Source organism: Lynx canadensis, chromosome D3, assembly GCF_007474595.2.
Source record: "Lynx canadensis isolate LIC74 chromosome D3, mLynCan4.pri.v2, whole genome shotgun sequence".
NCBI classification, from domain to species: Eukaryota; Metazoa; Chordata; class Mammalia; order Carnivora; family Felidae; genus Lynx; species Lynx canadensis.
Window position 1 is genome coordinate 13,287,118 of NC_044314.2, and position 17,153 is coordinate 13,304,270.

At 45.0% G+C, this 17,153-nt stretch overlaps 1 protein-coding gene across 1 annotated transcript; it reads right to left on the reverse strand.

The window, feature by feature from the left end:
- Nucleotides 1-667: 667 nt before the first annotated feature.
- SERPINB5 (serpin family B member 5) lies at nt 668-16,276 on the reverse strand. The gene is made up of 6 exons (XM_030292262.1): nt 16,109-16,276; nt 12,339-12,476; nt 9,460-9,577; nt 6,777-6,919; nt 3,979-4,146; nt 668-1,117 (listed from the first exon to the last, which is right to left on the reverse strand). Exons 1-6 carry the CDS (start codon nt 16,274-16,276, stop codon nt 725-727), a joined length of 1,128 nt encoding a protein of 375 aa, XP_030148122.1. The 3' UTR covers nt 668-724.
- Nucleotides 16,277-17,153: the final 877 nt, after the last annotated feature.

The following is a 17,153-nucleotide window of genomic DNA, read 5'->3' on the forward strand; positions in this document are numbered from 1 at the left end:
TTCATAAGCTGCTGGCACACTCATTTGGTGGCAAAACCTGGTACTTACGGGCTGCTCAGAGTCCGTCTATCCAGCTTGTGTGAATATGTATGGGTTGTGGCAGAAATATTAAGGTGTTGATTTATAGGGTGCTGTCCCAGACTCTATCAGTGGAGTTCCGAAACACATAGTATGTGCAACGGGTTAGCTTTCTAAAATCCCAAAAAGTCAGAGTTTGAGGAAAACACCGGTACCACCGTTTAGCATAAGGAGCTGCGGACCGACAGTAGCCTGAACGTGTGCCCAAGTTCCAGCGAGGCTAGGAAAGTTTTGTGGATCCCGTGTACCAGTTTCTTTAGTCTTTTGGGGAAGTAAGAATGTCTGGAACATTCTGGTGTTCCCAGAATTCTGATCCCAGTGAAGGAAGGTAAAGCTCTAAAATCCTCCAGATCCCCCTTCCGGGGATTTTCTTTGGGAAAGACTGTATTCCTGCCAACAACCTGAGATAAGCTGACACATAATGAATACATATATTTCCTCCAGAGTAACTCCTTTTCATTAAAAGCATTGTGTCTTATGGGGAGGAGGTGAAGGGAGAACAAAACAAAGAATTGGAAAAGAAGGGTCTGTTGGTATGAGGGCTACAGATCCAGCAATATTAACAATTTATTGTGTTTAGAAAGTGTTTCTTTGGATGCAGAGTTTACAGAGAAGTCAGGTGGGACTTAACCCGGGCTTTTGCCACTTAAGGGGAACAGAACTTGCCAAAGAAAATGATGTTTCGCGTTTTGTTGTGCCTGACGATGTAAATAAATGGGTGGTCGGCATTGAATTCATCCTTGTGTTGCAGGATTCGTGACCCTGGCACCTCCATGGAATCCCCACCATCTTCAGTTATTTCTAAGCACACTCTGTGAACAACATTGGAGAGGGCCACTCCCTTGGTCTCTGACATTCCAGAGAAATCGGATGTATTCTCATTAAAGATATTTTTCAGCCCTAGATTCTCCAGACTAGCTTTGGGATCAACAATCTTTTCCACCTTAAATTTTGGAATGGAGAGTTTGACTTTGGCATTGGCCATGGTGCTGGGATTAGTCCACTGCAAGAGCGTCTCTGAGTTGAGTTGTTGTTCAACCTGAAGGACCAAAAGGAAAGGAAATTATTTTTTTATTCCCAGATGTGAAAGATCCTGCTTGATTGGCAACAGAAAGTGCCATCGTGAGTCCAGTGCTGAAGCAGTGCACTCAGACCACCGAAAATGGAATCAACCCTGCGGTCTGGGTGTGGGACCGGTTTCCCGTATCAAAGATGCACCCAGCCACCCAGCACTGCTCTCCTCCCCGCCATGCTCCGACCACAGTCCCCTTGCCCCGAAATGTCTCAGGCTATTTCTTCCAAGTTATAGAGTAGAAATGGATGTATGGCCGATGATGTTGCATAAATAAGAGTAAAATAAACCTAAAACTAGGAGGGCTTTTATACATACTATTGTTTGAATGCTTGTTTTAATTTCTCCTCTAGGAAATCCAGAATATTCGGGTACTTGGCCTGGCATCAAAAGTAACTCAAATCAAATCTAAAGTTACTCTTTGTAAAATGAGTTACTCTTTGTTAAGCTGTCTATGGTCATTCTCGAAGACCGGGGGTGATGAATGCATCCATTTCAGTTGGTTATTTTAAAAATGAGAGCTATGCCATGACACGTGAAATGGTTGAGTCACAAAATTCTTCACTGAGCAAATCTGAAATTGCTCCTTGCCCTCCCAACCCCTCACTGGCTGGAGAAGAAACAAGAATACAACTGAGAATGGTAGTACCTTGACCGTATTATCGTGGGACAATCCTGCACTGAAGTTATTCACATGAAACTCATAAAAATCAGTAACATGGCTAGGTCACAGACTGGTCACAAGTCTGTTTTGTGTTTAGTGGGGGAAGGTACCGTTGGATTCTCTTGTTCATCTATGATAATCTGGTTTTCAATGACTACTGTTTTTATTTATGGCACATTATTAGAACCGAAAGATTGCCATAAGTAACTCGAATTTTTCAGCCAAAAGGTATATTCTCTTGCCCATTTATTATCTGAGAATGAAGAGAGGGAAGAATATTCATTCATAATTCAAAAAGACTAGTCAGAAGGGGGGAAAAAAAAGTTTTTTCCCCTCCTCCATTATATATGTGTTATGGGTCAAATTGTGTCCCCTCCCAGCAAAAAACTAAATTTTTATATTGAAGTCTTAACCCACGGTGCCTTAGAATGTGACCTTATGGGGAAACAGAATCCTTGTAGGTGTCATTACTTAAGATGAAGTCATTAGGATGGGCCCTAACTTAATATGACCAGTGTCCTTATAAAAAGGAAAATTTTGGACACACATACACACGCATACAGGGAGGAAGCCACGTGAAGACAGAGGCAGAGATTGAAGTGACACATGTTAAGCCAAGGAACACCAAAGATTGGCGGCCAATCTCCAGAAGCTAAGTGGGGAGGCATAGAACAGAGTCTCCTTCACAACCCTCAGCAGGAACCAACACCTGAGCTCAGATTTCTAGCCTCTGGAACTATGAGAGAATAAATTCTTGTTTAAGCTACTCAGTTTGTGGTACTTATTATGGTGGCCCCTGGAGAAGAACACAAAGCGTGTTCTTGAATTTCTCTGAGGCTCAAAAGTTTGGTTTCTCCCATTCTGTACTTTAATCAGAAAAAAAAAAAAATGGTATGAGGGTCTTTCACGTAAGTAAGGTAAAGTGCAAAACAGCTGAATAACAACAGCGAGGGAAGAGGAGATAGGGCATGGAGTGGAGTGAAAAAGAAAAAGTGCAGCGAATGTGAATAAAAGAATAATGAAGGCCAGGGACGCCCGGGTGGCTCAGTCCATTAAGCGTCCGACTCTTGGTTTTGGCTCAGGTCACGATCTCACGGTTTGATCACGGGTTTCAGCCCCACATCAGGGCTTGGGATTCTCTGTCTCCCTCTCTCTCTGCCCCTTCCCTGCTCGAGCTCTAGATAAATAAATAAATAAACAAACAAACATTAAGGAAAAAGAGTAACGAAGGCCAGTGATGGATAAAGCGTAATGACCATTAAAGCAGCAGGTAGGAGGGACGTGGACTGAGACCACTCCCTGGAAAGCCAGGGCGTAACCGAGGCATGACTGGAAATGAAGCGGGTGACCTCTGGGGTCCTCAACGAGCCTGTCCTTCTCCCTGGCCAAGGGCCGAGGCCCCGGTGGAGGGGAGCTAGGGAGCTGGGAACACGGGGCCGAGGGGGGAGCAGGTGGCCCTGGGTGGCTGGATGGGGCTACCAGAGCAGAGGGGGAGCAAAAGCATCCTTCACAAGGAGATGAACCTCTACTGTTATTTACACCTCGTGCCTCTAATAACCTCCATAAAGGATGAAGCATAATAAAATCTCCTCTGCGTGTACGCATTAAAAGAGCTTTTCCGGACCCGTAGAAGGTACAACACAAAGTGAACCCTAAAGCAGGCTGCAGACTTTATGAATAATGTGTGGACAACTGGTTCATCGGTTGTAACAGAAGTACCACACTAACGCAAGACGCTAATAATAGGCACTCGGGGCTAGATTAAGAACACAGATTCCAACTTCCCGGGCTCCAATTCTGATTCTACGTGCCACCGATGAGTTAGGTGACCACAGACTTGTCACCTCCCCTGCTGTGCCTCAGGTCCCTCAGTCAACAAGAGCACCGTGACAGCTTCTAATAAATAGATAGGCCTGTCCCAAGAAGTCGAGGAGAAGGCGTACATGGGGACCTCACAGCTCCTGGCTGGTCACGAGTGCCAAATACATGCTGGCCGTTTTCATATCAAAGACAAAGGCCCAGAAAGGACTACGAAACCCTTGGAGACGACTGAGCAAGTGATGTGTAAGGCAGGGCAGCGTCACAGCCACGCACAGTGCCCTCCACACGGCTCCTTGTCACAGCAGGTGGCACCTTTGTGTTGAACACCCCTCTCCCTCCTCACCTTCTCCAGGCCCGTGGACTCATCCTCCACATCCTTGGGAAGCAGAATAAGCAGGCTGAGGTGTTTGTTTTGAAAGGGAAGCTCTATGATCTTACAATTAATACCATCAATGTTGCCCATACAGAACGTGGCGTCCATATTCATCATCTGCACCGGTTTGGTGTCTGTCTGTAAGAGGAGAAGAAATTCGGATCACTTGCTTTTCAGTTCACACAAGCATAAATACACACACCCGCACGCACACGCACACACGCACATTTGTTCTTGTTATAGTTTCAGACCATTGTGGTGTAATCATCCCTCCGCTGGGATCCCAACTGTACTGGACCCAGACCATCACCGACTGTCCCCGGACGAGCAATGACTTCCTTTGAAAAGCCATTCACATGCCTTATCATTCCAATATATTTCGGGAACTATACGTAATACGGCACTTGCTTATACAAAACATTGAAAATAAGAGAGTAAGACTGAAAACAGAGGCAGACTTTGACTTAGTCTTTATAGATGCTCATAATTGCCAGCTCTTTATTCCTGGTGGAGTGGAAATAAATTCGAGGGCAAACCACATAGCTACTTAGGCAGCGTTTGCTGGTCGAATACATATGAGGGAACACTCAGCACACAGCAAGACACAAATCACATTTGTTTGGTCCTCTGTTCTCCTTTGTTTTTAATCCCCCTCTCCCTGTACGGCCGCCTACTCTGATCTGAGCTGTGAAGAAGTCTGAATTCGAGATAAGAACCTGGGGTTTCGGTCTCAAATGTGACATAAACAGATGGTGTGATCTTAAGGGAGTCACTTCACTCCTTGGACCTCAGTTTCCTTGTCAGTAGCAGGAGGGAATTGGACATTTCAGAATGGTCGTTACCTCTGGGGAGGAACCTTGAGACAGGGAAGGAGGGGCTACCCAGGGGAAGTGCTATTGTTGTTGTATTTTTTTTTTTCTTTAAAAGATCTGAAATAGAGGCGCCTGGGTGGCTCAGTCGGTTAAGCATCTGACTTCGACTTCGGCTCAGGTCACAATCTCGAGGTTTGTGAGTTCGAGCCCCGCATGGGGCTCTGTGCTGACAGCTCGGAGCCTGGAGCCTGCTTCGGATTCTGTGTCTCCCTCTTTCTCTGTCCCACCCCTGCTCATGCTCTGGGTCTCCGTGTCTCTCAATAATAAACGTTAAAAAAAATTTTAAAGATCTAAAATAAATACAGCAAAATATAAAGATTGACAAAGCTGACTGTTGAGTACATTGGAGTTTGTTTTATTATTTTCTAGAATACTCTACATGTTTAAAATATTTCATAATTTCTTAAATGAGAATATTAAGTGACCAAATTATCTCTTAAGTCGCTTCTAGTTGCAATGCATTCCACACTCCTCCAAAAGGGTCTTGGTGCCCAGGCTTTTCTCTCTGGGCAGCATCCCAGGCCCTTCCTTCTCTCTGTCCCCATTGATATCTGACTGTGCCTCTGCTACTGACATGACTGATTTTCTGAAGGAAAATTAGTTCATACTAAAGAGTAAGAGACTGACAGTAAATTACTGTAGCTTATTATTTCGATCTATATCTCCCTCAGGATATTTGCCTGTTAACTGGATCTCTTTTAGGGGACATTTTAAGCTTCATATCAGGCCTGGGAGATAATATTTCAGTAAAACTTATATCTGGGATCTTCAAACAGTAAACTGAATTTCCCCCAACACCTCTCAGCAGAGCTAGACTATGCTTATTTTACTTTTTGTAATACCTCTATTTCAATACTTGTCACATGGTTAGAAATGTTTGTTTATGTGACTGTTTCCCACACACACACACCCCTCACCCTAACTAGACTACAGTCAAAGCAGAAACCATGTCTTATTATCTTGATATATCCCATCACGTAGTAGTTGCTCACTAAATATTTGGTCAATAAATAATTAAAGACTTCCATTCTAGGTACAACCAGAAATAGAATTAGGATAGAAAAGCATACTACTTTTGAAATTTACTGCTAATGCTTTCATTTATTTCTCTTAAAGACACTCTAGATTTGTCTAAAACTCTCCATCACGTTAGACGGCTAGTCATGTGAATTTGCCTATAGTTGTGGCCACCAAATACAGTCATCTATTTCATTTATCAGCACCGAAGATGGATACAATAATTCCATTTTCCAGAATATAAATCGAGAGACATATCTTCCGAACACAGGACTAAATACAGACTCTTCCAAAAAACGTGTGCGTGTGTTCACCTTGTCCGAACAGGCACTATTTACACCTTTCATAATACAACTTCCTCAATTTAGTCTACCCTTAAAGAAGACACCATGGGACAGGAGAAAAGGTTTATTTAGTAAGACCTGTGAAAAAGTGCAGAGGCTGACAAAAGTAATGCAGCGGAAACAAAGGAAAAGTCCGCATTCAAAAGGAGGGTGTATCCTCACGCAGCAGTGTTTTCCTGCTTGGTTAGAGGCCACGCTGAAAAATCAGTGACATTTCAAATCTTGAGTGACTCTCTTCTAGAGTCTGAGTCTCCAGGATCTGACACCTCCCAGCTTTATGATTTAATGACAGTAAAGGAGTCCCCCGCACTCCCCCTCCCTTCCGCCCATGAACACTTTCTTAAATATAAAAACTACACCTCTGGGTGCAGTGGGGGCGTGCTCACTGACTATTACGAGAGGGGATTATGGTTCTTTGCCCACCCCTCCCCTCCCAACCATTGGTCTCAGGAAAGGCACACTACCTCCTATGCCTCAATTTTCCATAATTTTTCAGATCTGTACTTGGGAGCCTTTGACACGCGGCCTTACGTACCTTGTTGATTCTGAAAGGGCATTCTCTGGTTTCGGATTCAGGAAATTTCTTCATCCACTTTCCAACGAAGTAGGCAGCATTAACCACCAGGATTTGGGTCTGGTCACTGACACCGCTGTCAGACAAAATGTTCTCAAAGCGGCCTGCAAACAATTGTAGGAAACCACAGATTGCACAGGGTTATTCTTCAACACCACATCTGGGATCCACACCGCATCCGCTCCCTGGGTATTTGTCACGGCTGGAGCCACCCACGCAAGGTTCGATCGATGGCCCGGAATGCCTCACAAGGGTGCCTTTCTCTCCTTTCATCCTGTTGCGAGAAGACTTACCGAGGAGATCTGGCGGCAGGGGTGGGGCGGGCAGAAAGCAGAGGGGAAGGGAGGGAGAAGAACAGGAAGAACAGGAAGAAGAAAAACACGAGCTACCCCTTTTGAATGCCTTGTGTGGGGCAGTGTGCTAGAGATTTCCTATGCACGATATCTGTGTATTTCTCCCCATTTTACAGATGAGGACGCTGAGAATTGCTGTTAAGTCACTTGTCCGAGATGACACATGAGCAAGGAGGGATTCGGGATTCTAATGAGTCTTTTGGACTGCAAAGCCTGTGCTCTGGGATGAAGACGCACGAGTGTAATTTTAGCCTTTTCACGCATATTCCCTCACAAGGATCCTGTAAAGCCAGGATCGTCCGCCGCATTTTATACGTGAGGAACCTGGGACTCGGAAAGGCCAAGCAGCCTTCCTCGTGCCCGCAGCTGGAAAGCAGATCCGCACAGAACCGAGCTGCGCTCTTGGCCAAACAGCTTGCCACCCTCCCCTCCCCCACCCAAAGATTACATTGCTGCAGACACCTGTTTGTGTCAAGGTCGGCACCGTAATTACCGCAGAGATCAAGCTCCCAACAGCCACAACAGTTCAGTGGTGATAATGCCTTGATAGAGCAAAGTCCTCACATTTGAATAGTACTGACATGTTTAGCAGGGGATTCTCACTGACCTAATCCCTCGGATTGTCACCTCTCCGCTCAGGACCCGCTTCGTGGACCTGTGGCGGTGTGTGTGCAGGGCCCTGTACTGGCTTCATGCTCCCCTGTCACCACCTTAAAATGCGTAATACCTTTTTTAATAAGGAGCCCCGCATTTTCAGTCCCGCCAACATCACACGATGTGCTGAATCCGTAATCTTGTCAAAGAAGGAACTTAAAGACCAGAGAAGAAGGGGAGCCAGCAGGTGGTCATTTCAACTGAAACCTCGAATTTCTGATTCTAAACTCAGAGGACTTTTCACTAAGCTACCTTCTCCCATAAAAACCTTAAATTTGTGAAGGTCTTTTAAAGGCCCTTGGAGAGCAAAATACAATTATATGGCAATTCTAGAAGCAAAACAATTACACAGCGATTTAAACGGAGCTGCTTTTGCTTATAAATTTTTAAATTGTGCGCAGCCTGGTGTTACTTATACCTGTTTTTTCTTTACATATGAAGGCAATGAAAAGGTCATTTCAAGGACATATATATGTATGAATATGCACGTGTGTCCACGCATAGCTATGGCTACCATATATTACCTTCGCTATCTTATATTATTCTTTAACCTATATTGTCTAACCTGATTCTCACAACAACCGTGTAAAAATTAACCAAGTAACATATGCCCCATTTTACAGTTCAGTAAACTGAGGTTCTCTATCCAAATAACTCAGTGCAAAGTGGCAGTGTCTGGATTTGAACCTGGGTCTTCCATGACTCTGAGACCACGTTCTCTCCATGGCCTCACTCTGCAGTTACAGCGTGGAACCTGTCATTCCTGAGTCAGCGGCACGACCGGCGACAGGACCCCTCTGGCCATTCCTACAGGAAGCGTGTCTCCCTTGCCGAGAAGCGTGACCCTCCCGGGACTGCAGGTGGGACCTGAAAGGTTCATCTGCACAGTCAGTCCTTCACATTTAAGTGCTGTGTCCCAACAAGTCCACTCTGTACAACACAAACATGTCCCCGGGAAGGGACACAATGGACACTGACCGGCACTCAGACTCATCCCAGCTCCAATTCCTATCAGGGGAGGACGACTCACCATGGAGGTGGGGTGGGGCGGGGAGGGTCGGTGCAGGAGGAGAGCACTGAGCCAGGGGCAGGACCAGGGAGATACTGCGGAAGAGACCCTGAGGCTAGCAGAGGGCAGACCAGCACTGGGAGTGGTGGGTCTGAGGACAAGTTTCCTCCTCAGTTCACTTCGTTTTTTCTGGATGTGTGTTTGATTGCCTAGGAGCTTTTGTCCTTTTTTCCTTCAAAAAATTTGCAGAATTTTTGAGCCGAAGGTGGCCGCAGGGATTAAGTTAAAGCCCAAGCCCTTCGTCTCCGCATCGAGAAACTGGCCAGTGAGTGGCCCAACGCCACGCTCTGTTGGAGGCAGGGCTGGGGCTCCAGGAGGACCAGCCAGCAGTTCCCTGGGGAGCACAGCAAAGTGGACCAGAACTGAAGCACCAGGAATTCCTGCCAAGCCTTAGATGACGAGGGTGTCGACACGCCCAGGAGTCACGTGGTTGACATGTCTGGCATTTCAAGGGCAAGAATTTAGCCTGTCTACTGAAAGCATCCAAGGAAGCCTCCAGATGTTCAGTCCTCTGCTTAGCAGAAAGAGTCAAGAGAAGGCGGTGTCCAAGTAAGTAAAAGATACTTGCCGTCGGTGAGGTCCTTGATGGACTGGTTGATCTGACTTTTCGTCTCTTCCAATTTATCTTTGAAGTCAACGGTTTCCATTTCCTTCGCGTAGGGTCTCTTTGTAGAGCTGATGAACTCCTGAAAAACGTCCAGCTCATAAAATCACAAAATACCTGAACTCTGCAGTCAAACCATCGTGCCCTTCCACGATTCCAACTAAATTGGGGTTTGTAAAATGTCCAGATGGGTGAATACCCTTTCAGCATCTGTAAATACTATAAATGGAGGCTTCATGTGGAAATCAATGAAATGCCCTTCGTATAAAGTGTTTCATTTCTTCAATTCTAAGACAATAGCTATTATTAAATGCCTCTCTCGGTGTAGTAGCAGCTTTGGAGGAAAGAAAGAAACATTACGCTACACAAGAGTTATAATATGAATTCCAACTTAGAAACATTAAAGGGTATATTATATAGATGTAGATATAGATATAGATAGATATCTTAGAACAGAAGAAATGTACAGAAAAGAGAACTCTGTGAGCAGGAAACTCTTACTCACTGACATTCATACCAACTCTAGAGATTTGCTACTAAAAGTGGAGCTCAAGGACCAAGAGCCACAGCATCACCTGGGATCTTAATAGAAATGCAAATTCTTGGGGCGCCTGGGTGGCTCAGTTGATTAAACATCTGACTTTGGTTCAGGTCATGATCTCAAGGTTCCAGGGTTTGAACCCCGCATGGGACTCTGTGCTGACAGACCAGAGCCTGGAGGCTGCTTCAGATTCTGTCTCCCTCTCTCTCTGCCCCTCCCCCCCCACTCTGTCTCTCTCTCTCAAAAATAAATGGTAAAAAAATTAAAAAAAAAAAAAAAAGAAATGCAGGCTCTCAGGCCCCACCCCAGACCTACTGAACCAGAATGTGCATTTTAACAAGATTCCCGGGGGACTCTTCTCACATTTAAGTTTGAAACACGGCTCCGTAGTGAACGCGGCAGGGGTTCTATTGTTAAAAATGCCAGACCCCAAGACCCATCCCCATTGAGTGATCTGAGGCCAGGAATTAGCACTTTTCACAAACATCCAGGTAGTTCTGAGGCAGGCAGCCCCCCTCAGGCCACGCGCTCCTTTGTTCTATTCTTGGTGCATTTGCAAGTGATGTACACCCAACAGAAGGATGGAAAAAATTTCTTTAAACTTCAAAAATTTCTTTAAACCGGCTTTGAAAAAATCTCTTTCAACTCCAAACTCAAGTTTGGTTGAAATAATTCAAAATGTTGAACGGAAGTTCAACCAAATGAAACATATCTGATTAAACGTCCTAAGCACAGGGGGCCCCTTGAATTTCTTCAGAGCAGCGAAAGCCTCAGCCACTTTGCATCTGTGAACTACAACCCAACCTTGGGACTGCGTGTTGCCGTTGACTGAGAGAACTGGGGCCACTCCAAAACATCAGAGCCTCACCAAGATAAAGACACCTCCACTGTCCTCACTGCTGGCGCAAAATGTATTCAGCATCTTCCTAAGGACCACCTGGGGAGCTTTCAAAAAACTTTCCATGCTCGGACCCCGGCTCACATCTCAGTATTTTTTTTTTTTTAATTCTCTGGGTGATTGTTGGCAGAAAAGAAGGCTGCGTATATATGTCTTCAAGCAATAAGAATAAAGTTACAACATGGGGCGCCTGGGTGGCTCAGTGGGTTAAGCATTGACTTCGGCTCAGCTCGTGATCTCATGGTTCACGAGTTTGAGCCCCGCGTCGGGCTCTGGGCTGACAGCTCAGCTCAGAGCCTGGAGCCTGCTTCAGATTCCGTGTCTCCCTCTCTCTCTGCCCCTCCCTGACTCGTGCTCTGTCTCTCTCTCTCCCTCTCAAAAAAATGAATAAACATTAAAAAAAATTTTTTAAGAATAAACTCACAACAATAATCTAGTGATGGATGTCCTCAAAAGATCTCAACCAGAAAGACAGCTACAGTAGCAGTTAGTAAAACTATGGTAAGCTATTTAACCGACAGTCTACCTTTTAGATTTGGAGAGCTTGCAGTTTTAAACAGGCAACCACAACTGAATCAATTCTTTATTGTTAAAGTAGAGAAAGAACGTCTATGTGGTAGTCTAGAATGCTGGCTACGTGTTTCAAATACACACTTGAAAAATATTGTGATATACTCTGGGATCAAATTTAAGGATACTACAGTATACATTATATGATTCCTTCAAGAAACAGCTAAAATTAAATACCTAGAGCTACCTTGTACAGATACCCACGCGACCAGCCGAGTAAAGCAAACAAAACCAATTTGTGACGGATGAAAACTATTAATTCATACAGTTGTTATTTTTCTCATTGATTTGGGAAACATCAAGAGAATATTGTATGCAGAAACAGATGAGGCGGAGAACTTTAGGGAACTCAAAATGTTCATCCAGGTCATTCGCCCTGCTGTTTAAGGAGAACCCTAGCTGACCCAATGGTCACAGATCTTAAAAAAGAAGAATTCCATACATTCCCTTACCCCCTCACCTCCCCCCTTAACTAAGCCCCCCACTACTTTCTCAGGGCAGACAGTCTCTCCCTGGCTGTCCCGTCTGCCCCTCCTGGGGATGTATCAATAAACTTCTATCTTCTTTGTTCTGCCTCAGGGCCGTCCCCACCCCCCGGGCCCCCCTACCCTCCTGCCAGCCTCCATCAGATTGGACCACACCACACTTGGCGCCCCCCATCTGATCAAGAGACCCCACACTCCCCACCAGGACTGATTTATTTTAATAAGCTTCAAATCATAAATGAGCATCTTAGAAGTGGATTTCGCTGAAAACAAAGTGGTGGGTGTAACCGCGTGAAAATGCCACTCCTGGTAAAGAGTCGAATGGTGCGAATTGCTTTAACCCACTTACTGTAGAAGGATTCAGAGATTTGTCTACGTAGAGTCGTTTGATCAGTTTCAGGGAGTAAAAGGAACTAAGTTTGTTTACATCCGATGTCACTGTTTGAAATCCAAAGGGTACATCTTTGATGTTTCCAAAATGAAGGACCTGTGAAGAGAAAACAATCCATCATCCACCAAGCTTTGTCTCTTCCCACTGCAATGGACACAGGACCATGGGGGAGCAGTATCTTCCTGCTCAACTGTCCTCATAAAGCAAGGCTTCTCAACCTGAGTGCCATTGACATCTGGGGCTGGATAATTCTTGGGGGTGTGTGGGTGTGCAGTCCTGGGTACTGTAGGATGCTTAGCAGCAGACTAACTGCCAGTAGCACTCCTTCCTCCATTTGTGACACCAAAAATGTCTGCGGGCCTTGCCAGATGTCCCTGGGAAGAGAGGGAGAGGAACCGTCCCCAGCTGAGAAATACTGCCATAATGATACTCTTCTCTTTACTCAACTATCGGGGGGATTTTGCCCTTTGTTCAAAATGATGCCTCTGAGGCTCAGACCAAGGCCTTTCTAAACATGGGAAAGAGTGAAGCTGGGGTATAATTTCTATCCAATTTATTTATTACTTTTTTGATATTTACGTATTTATGTATTTATTTTTGAGAGAGAGAGAGAGAGAGCGCACACACGTGTGCGCACAAGTTGGGGAGGGGCAGAGAGGGGGGGGAGAGAGGATCCCAAGCAGGGATTCAGCGCTGTCAGTGCAGAGTCCTACATGGGGTTCGAACCCGCAAACGGCAAGATGGTGACCTGAGCCGAAATCAAGAGTCAGACACTCAAGCAACCGAGCCACCCACGCGCCCCCTTCTATCTAGTTTAGACGCAAGCAAAGAGAGATTAACACCAAGAGAGACCATCATTAGGCAGATGTCAGATTCGGGGATAGAGGGTCTCTAGCAAGGTCTATGTGACCCCATCAGTTGTTCCAACAAGTCGCTCTAACCGTGAGCTGCTGCATCACTGGTGGTAGAGTCAGCACAAGAGGTGGCTGCCCTGGGTGGGCTACAGTCAGACACCCTTGCCTTGGAATCCCAGCCTGTACCCGCCAGAAACGTAATCTTGCCCAGCCCTTCAGAGCTTCCCTTTCCCCTCTGTAAAATGGACTGAGAATACCTACTTTTCGGCATTGCTATGATCATTGCAGACATTATATGGAAACCATCTAAAACATCATATCGAAACCTTAACGATGAGGGGCGCCTGGGTGGCTCAGTCGGTTGAGCACCCGACTTCGGCTCAGGCCATGATCTCACAGTTCGTGAGTTCGAGCCCCGCGTCGGGCTCTGTGCTGATGGCTCAGAGCCTGGAGCCTGCTTGGGATTCTGCGTCTCCCTCTCTCTCTGCCCCTTCCCCGCTCATGCTCTGTCTCTCTCTGTCTCTCAAAAATGAATAAACATTAAAAAAATTTTTTTTTAATAAATAAATAAATAAATAAATAAATATAATTTTAAAAGAAAAGAAAAGAAACCTTAATGATGAAATTAGGAAGTGGGGTTCATGAACAAACGGCTAAGAATTCTTGAGACATTTTTGGTGCAAAAAGGTAATTTTCATATAGCACAGGGACAGGACCTGTGGGCAGAAAGAGCTGCACTGGGGTTGTGAAGGACTGATTGTATACTTTTAAGTTTGTGGTGGGAAGGAGAATAGAGATAAAGTAAGTTTCTAAGGATTGTGAAGCAAGGCTTTCAGGACCTTGTGGGGCTTAGGTGCCATTAAGATAAAGTTACTTTTAGTTTTTAATGACATATAAACATTGAGGCAGCCATGAGTCCCTGAGGAAGGTCACACTCTGGAGGTTTCAGGTGTCAGTGGGCTGCAAGCCGTAAGGAAATTTAATTTAAGCTACGTGTCTCTTGTCTTTGTTTCCCTAGTCAGTTAGTAGTTATTCTTACAGTTATATTCTAAGCTACTTAAAACCACGATGCTATCTTCTGGAAGAAGTCCCCTTCTATTTTGTTCCTAACTTTTCTTTCATTCCAACCGATAGCCCAGCAGCTCTTGTGTTTCATGGTGCCCCAAAACGATGTCTGCATAAGGTGATTCTCTCCTGACTCTTAAGTCATAATAACTGCCCTGACACCACACCTTAGGTAATGTCACTAAATGGGCACATTGTGCCTGTGACTCACAAAGCCTCAGTACTGCAGGGTTAGATGTCTGATCCAAGGCAGTACGTAGCTCTCCTGCCTAATGACAGGTAAAAAGACCAAAAAATTAAAGAACCCAGGTCACCATTACTGGGGGAACCATTGTAGGTACTGAAAAGAGCTTTATTATTATTACTGAGAACAGACCCACCACCAGGAAGGTCTCTTTACCATCCCTTCTCTAGTGGGAGACGAGGAAGGTAAAAGGGGGTAGGAATGGAGGGGTGGGGGGTGAGGAACCAAGGACGGAGAAGAGAGAGACAGCTTTTCTCCACAACTGAAGTTTCCTTTCCAAGCCTCACTCAATTTCAAGTGTAAATTGTTCATCCTGACCAAAATAATACTTTGTGGGTCTTACTTTGTAAGGATTTATGGATATAAGAAGAGGTCCCTATTTTTGAAATGCTTGTGAGTTGATGGAAAAGAAGATTCTACTAAACATAAAATCATCAACCTAAGAAGATAACGGAATGGAATTAGGAGCACATCCACCTACGATCCAAAAGGGGACAAAACTTCCAGGCATAAAATAAATAATCCATGGGAATGTAATGTACAGCATGAGGACTGTAGTTAATAACACTGTATTATATACTTGAAAGTTGCTGAGGGAGTAGATCTCAAAAGTTCTCCTACAAGAAAAAAAAGGAATTTGTAACAATGTAGAGTGAGAGATGTCAACTAGACTTATCGTGGCGATCATTTCCAATATGTGCAGATATCAAATCATTATATGGTACATCTAGAACGAATATGTTGTATGTCAATTATATCACAGTTGAAAAGAATGATAACCTAAAATAAAGGTAAGTGAGCAAATATGAAACGTAGCAAGATAGAGAAGATCACTCCATTTGGGGGCCTAAGAATTTTACAAAGCTAGATGGTCAGCCATAGCCAAAAAGAAACTCAAACAACAACAAAAAAAAGTAAAATACACACACATATACATATAACTATATGCATATGTGGGGGAGGGTCGACATCAGTTCATTGCATTCTTCTTAAATAGGATACTCAAGCCCCAGGGAGTATTCTGGAACGTAAGTAAGCACAACGCATCTGCTTCTTTATCCCTGTTACTTGAAGGCAGAAAAAATTTTAAGGTATTTCTATACCAACATAAGCACAGATCGATTTATCTAATATGGACATATTATAGGGTAGAATATATCACAGAGTAGAATGAAGTTGAGCCTGCATCTTAAAATAAAGCATGATGCCATAAATAAACACGCACTGGACGGGGTATCTGCAGTGGCACATTTAACAAACACCATCTTGATTGATTTTCACAAAGTATCAGATAGACTCGCCAAAGGCTACTCGTTAGTGTAAATATTGTGATTGCCTAGCAAGCAGGTCCCCAGGTTGTCCATCACAACACGGTACTTGTAAATGTGGGTCGCAGGAGAGATTAACGACACACTTAAAGATAGATTAAGACGATGCGAGAAATGGCACATTTCTCAATCCTGAGGAATTTTCTCCAAGAGCCCCCATTCATTTTCCCGAGGCACCGCCTCTGTGTTCTGGTAAGTCTGTTCCCACCGAAAGCAGAAACAAGGTATGGAGCTTACCTGTCCAATCTCATTCGCTGTGTCACCTTTGGTGCCTACTTGAGCAAGTGACAGAGAGGTGGAGAGACAGATCGGAGAGAAGAGGACATTGCCCGCTGGCTCCTTTTCACACAGTTGTTTGAACAGGTCAACTGCAAAAGCCGAATTTGCCAGTTGTAGAGCGTCCATTGTGGGCCTGCAGCAAAGGACAAGGATGAGGTTATTTCTAAAGCGTCTCTGAGGTGTTCTCAACGGCGTTCTGCCAATGCAACGGGATTCTATTCAAACAAAGTAACGGTCTTGGGTAGAAGAGACGAAGGAACTTTCAGTAAATGCAATCTGAAAAGCCAATGGTGAAGAAACTTCTGGGAAAATGTCCTAAGGTCTGAACAGTCCAGCATATGGGATCCTCTGTGTGTCCAGCTCTGCCCAGAATCTCCAGATTCAGGCCTACTCGGCCACAAAGGCCATCCTCAGGAGCCTGCACACCTCTTCCTCAGCAGGTGGACGGAACAGTTGATGGCACTGATCAAAATCAGTCGGTCTTAAGGGCGCCCGTGTGGTTCAGTCGGTTGAGCCTCCAACTTTGGCTCAGGTCACGATCTCACAGTTTGTGAGTTCGAGCCCCGCGTTGGGATCTCCGCGGCCAGCACCGAGCCTACTTTAGATCCTCTGTCCCCCTCTCTCTCCTCCCCTCATCCACTGGCTCTCTCTCTCCCTCTCTCAAAAATAAATCAAAAAATCAGAGCAGTTTTGTATGGTTCAATTTAATATTTAGTAAGTGTTACGGGTTGAATAGTGTCTCCCTAAAGGATATGTTGAGGTCGTGAGGGTGGCCCTAATCCAATATGACCAAGGTCCTTGTAAAAACAGGAGAAAAGACACTGAGACAGACGTGCACAAAGGGAAGATGGTGTGAACGCACCCATGGGGAAGGCCACATGACAACAGAGGTAGAGAGTGAACTGGCGCTTCTACAAGCCAAGGAACACCAAAGATCACTGGCAACACCAGAGCCTAAGAGAAAAACATGGAACAGACTCTCCCTTACGGCTTGCAGAGAGAG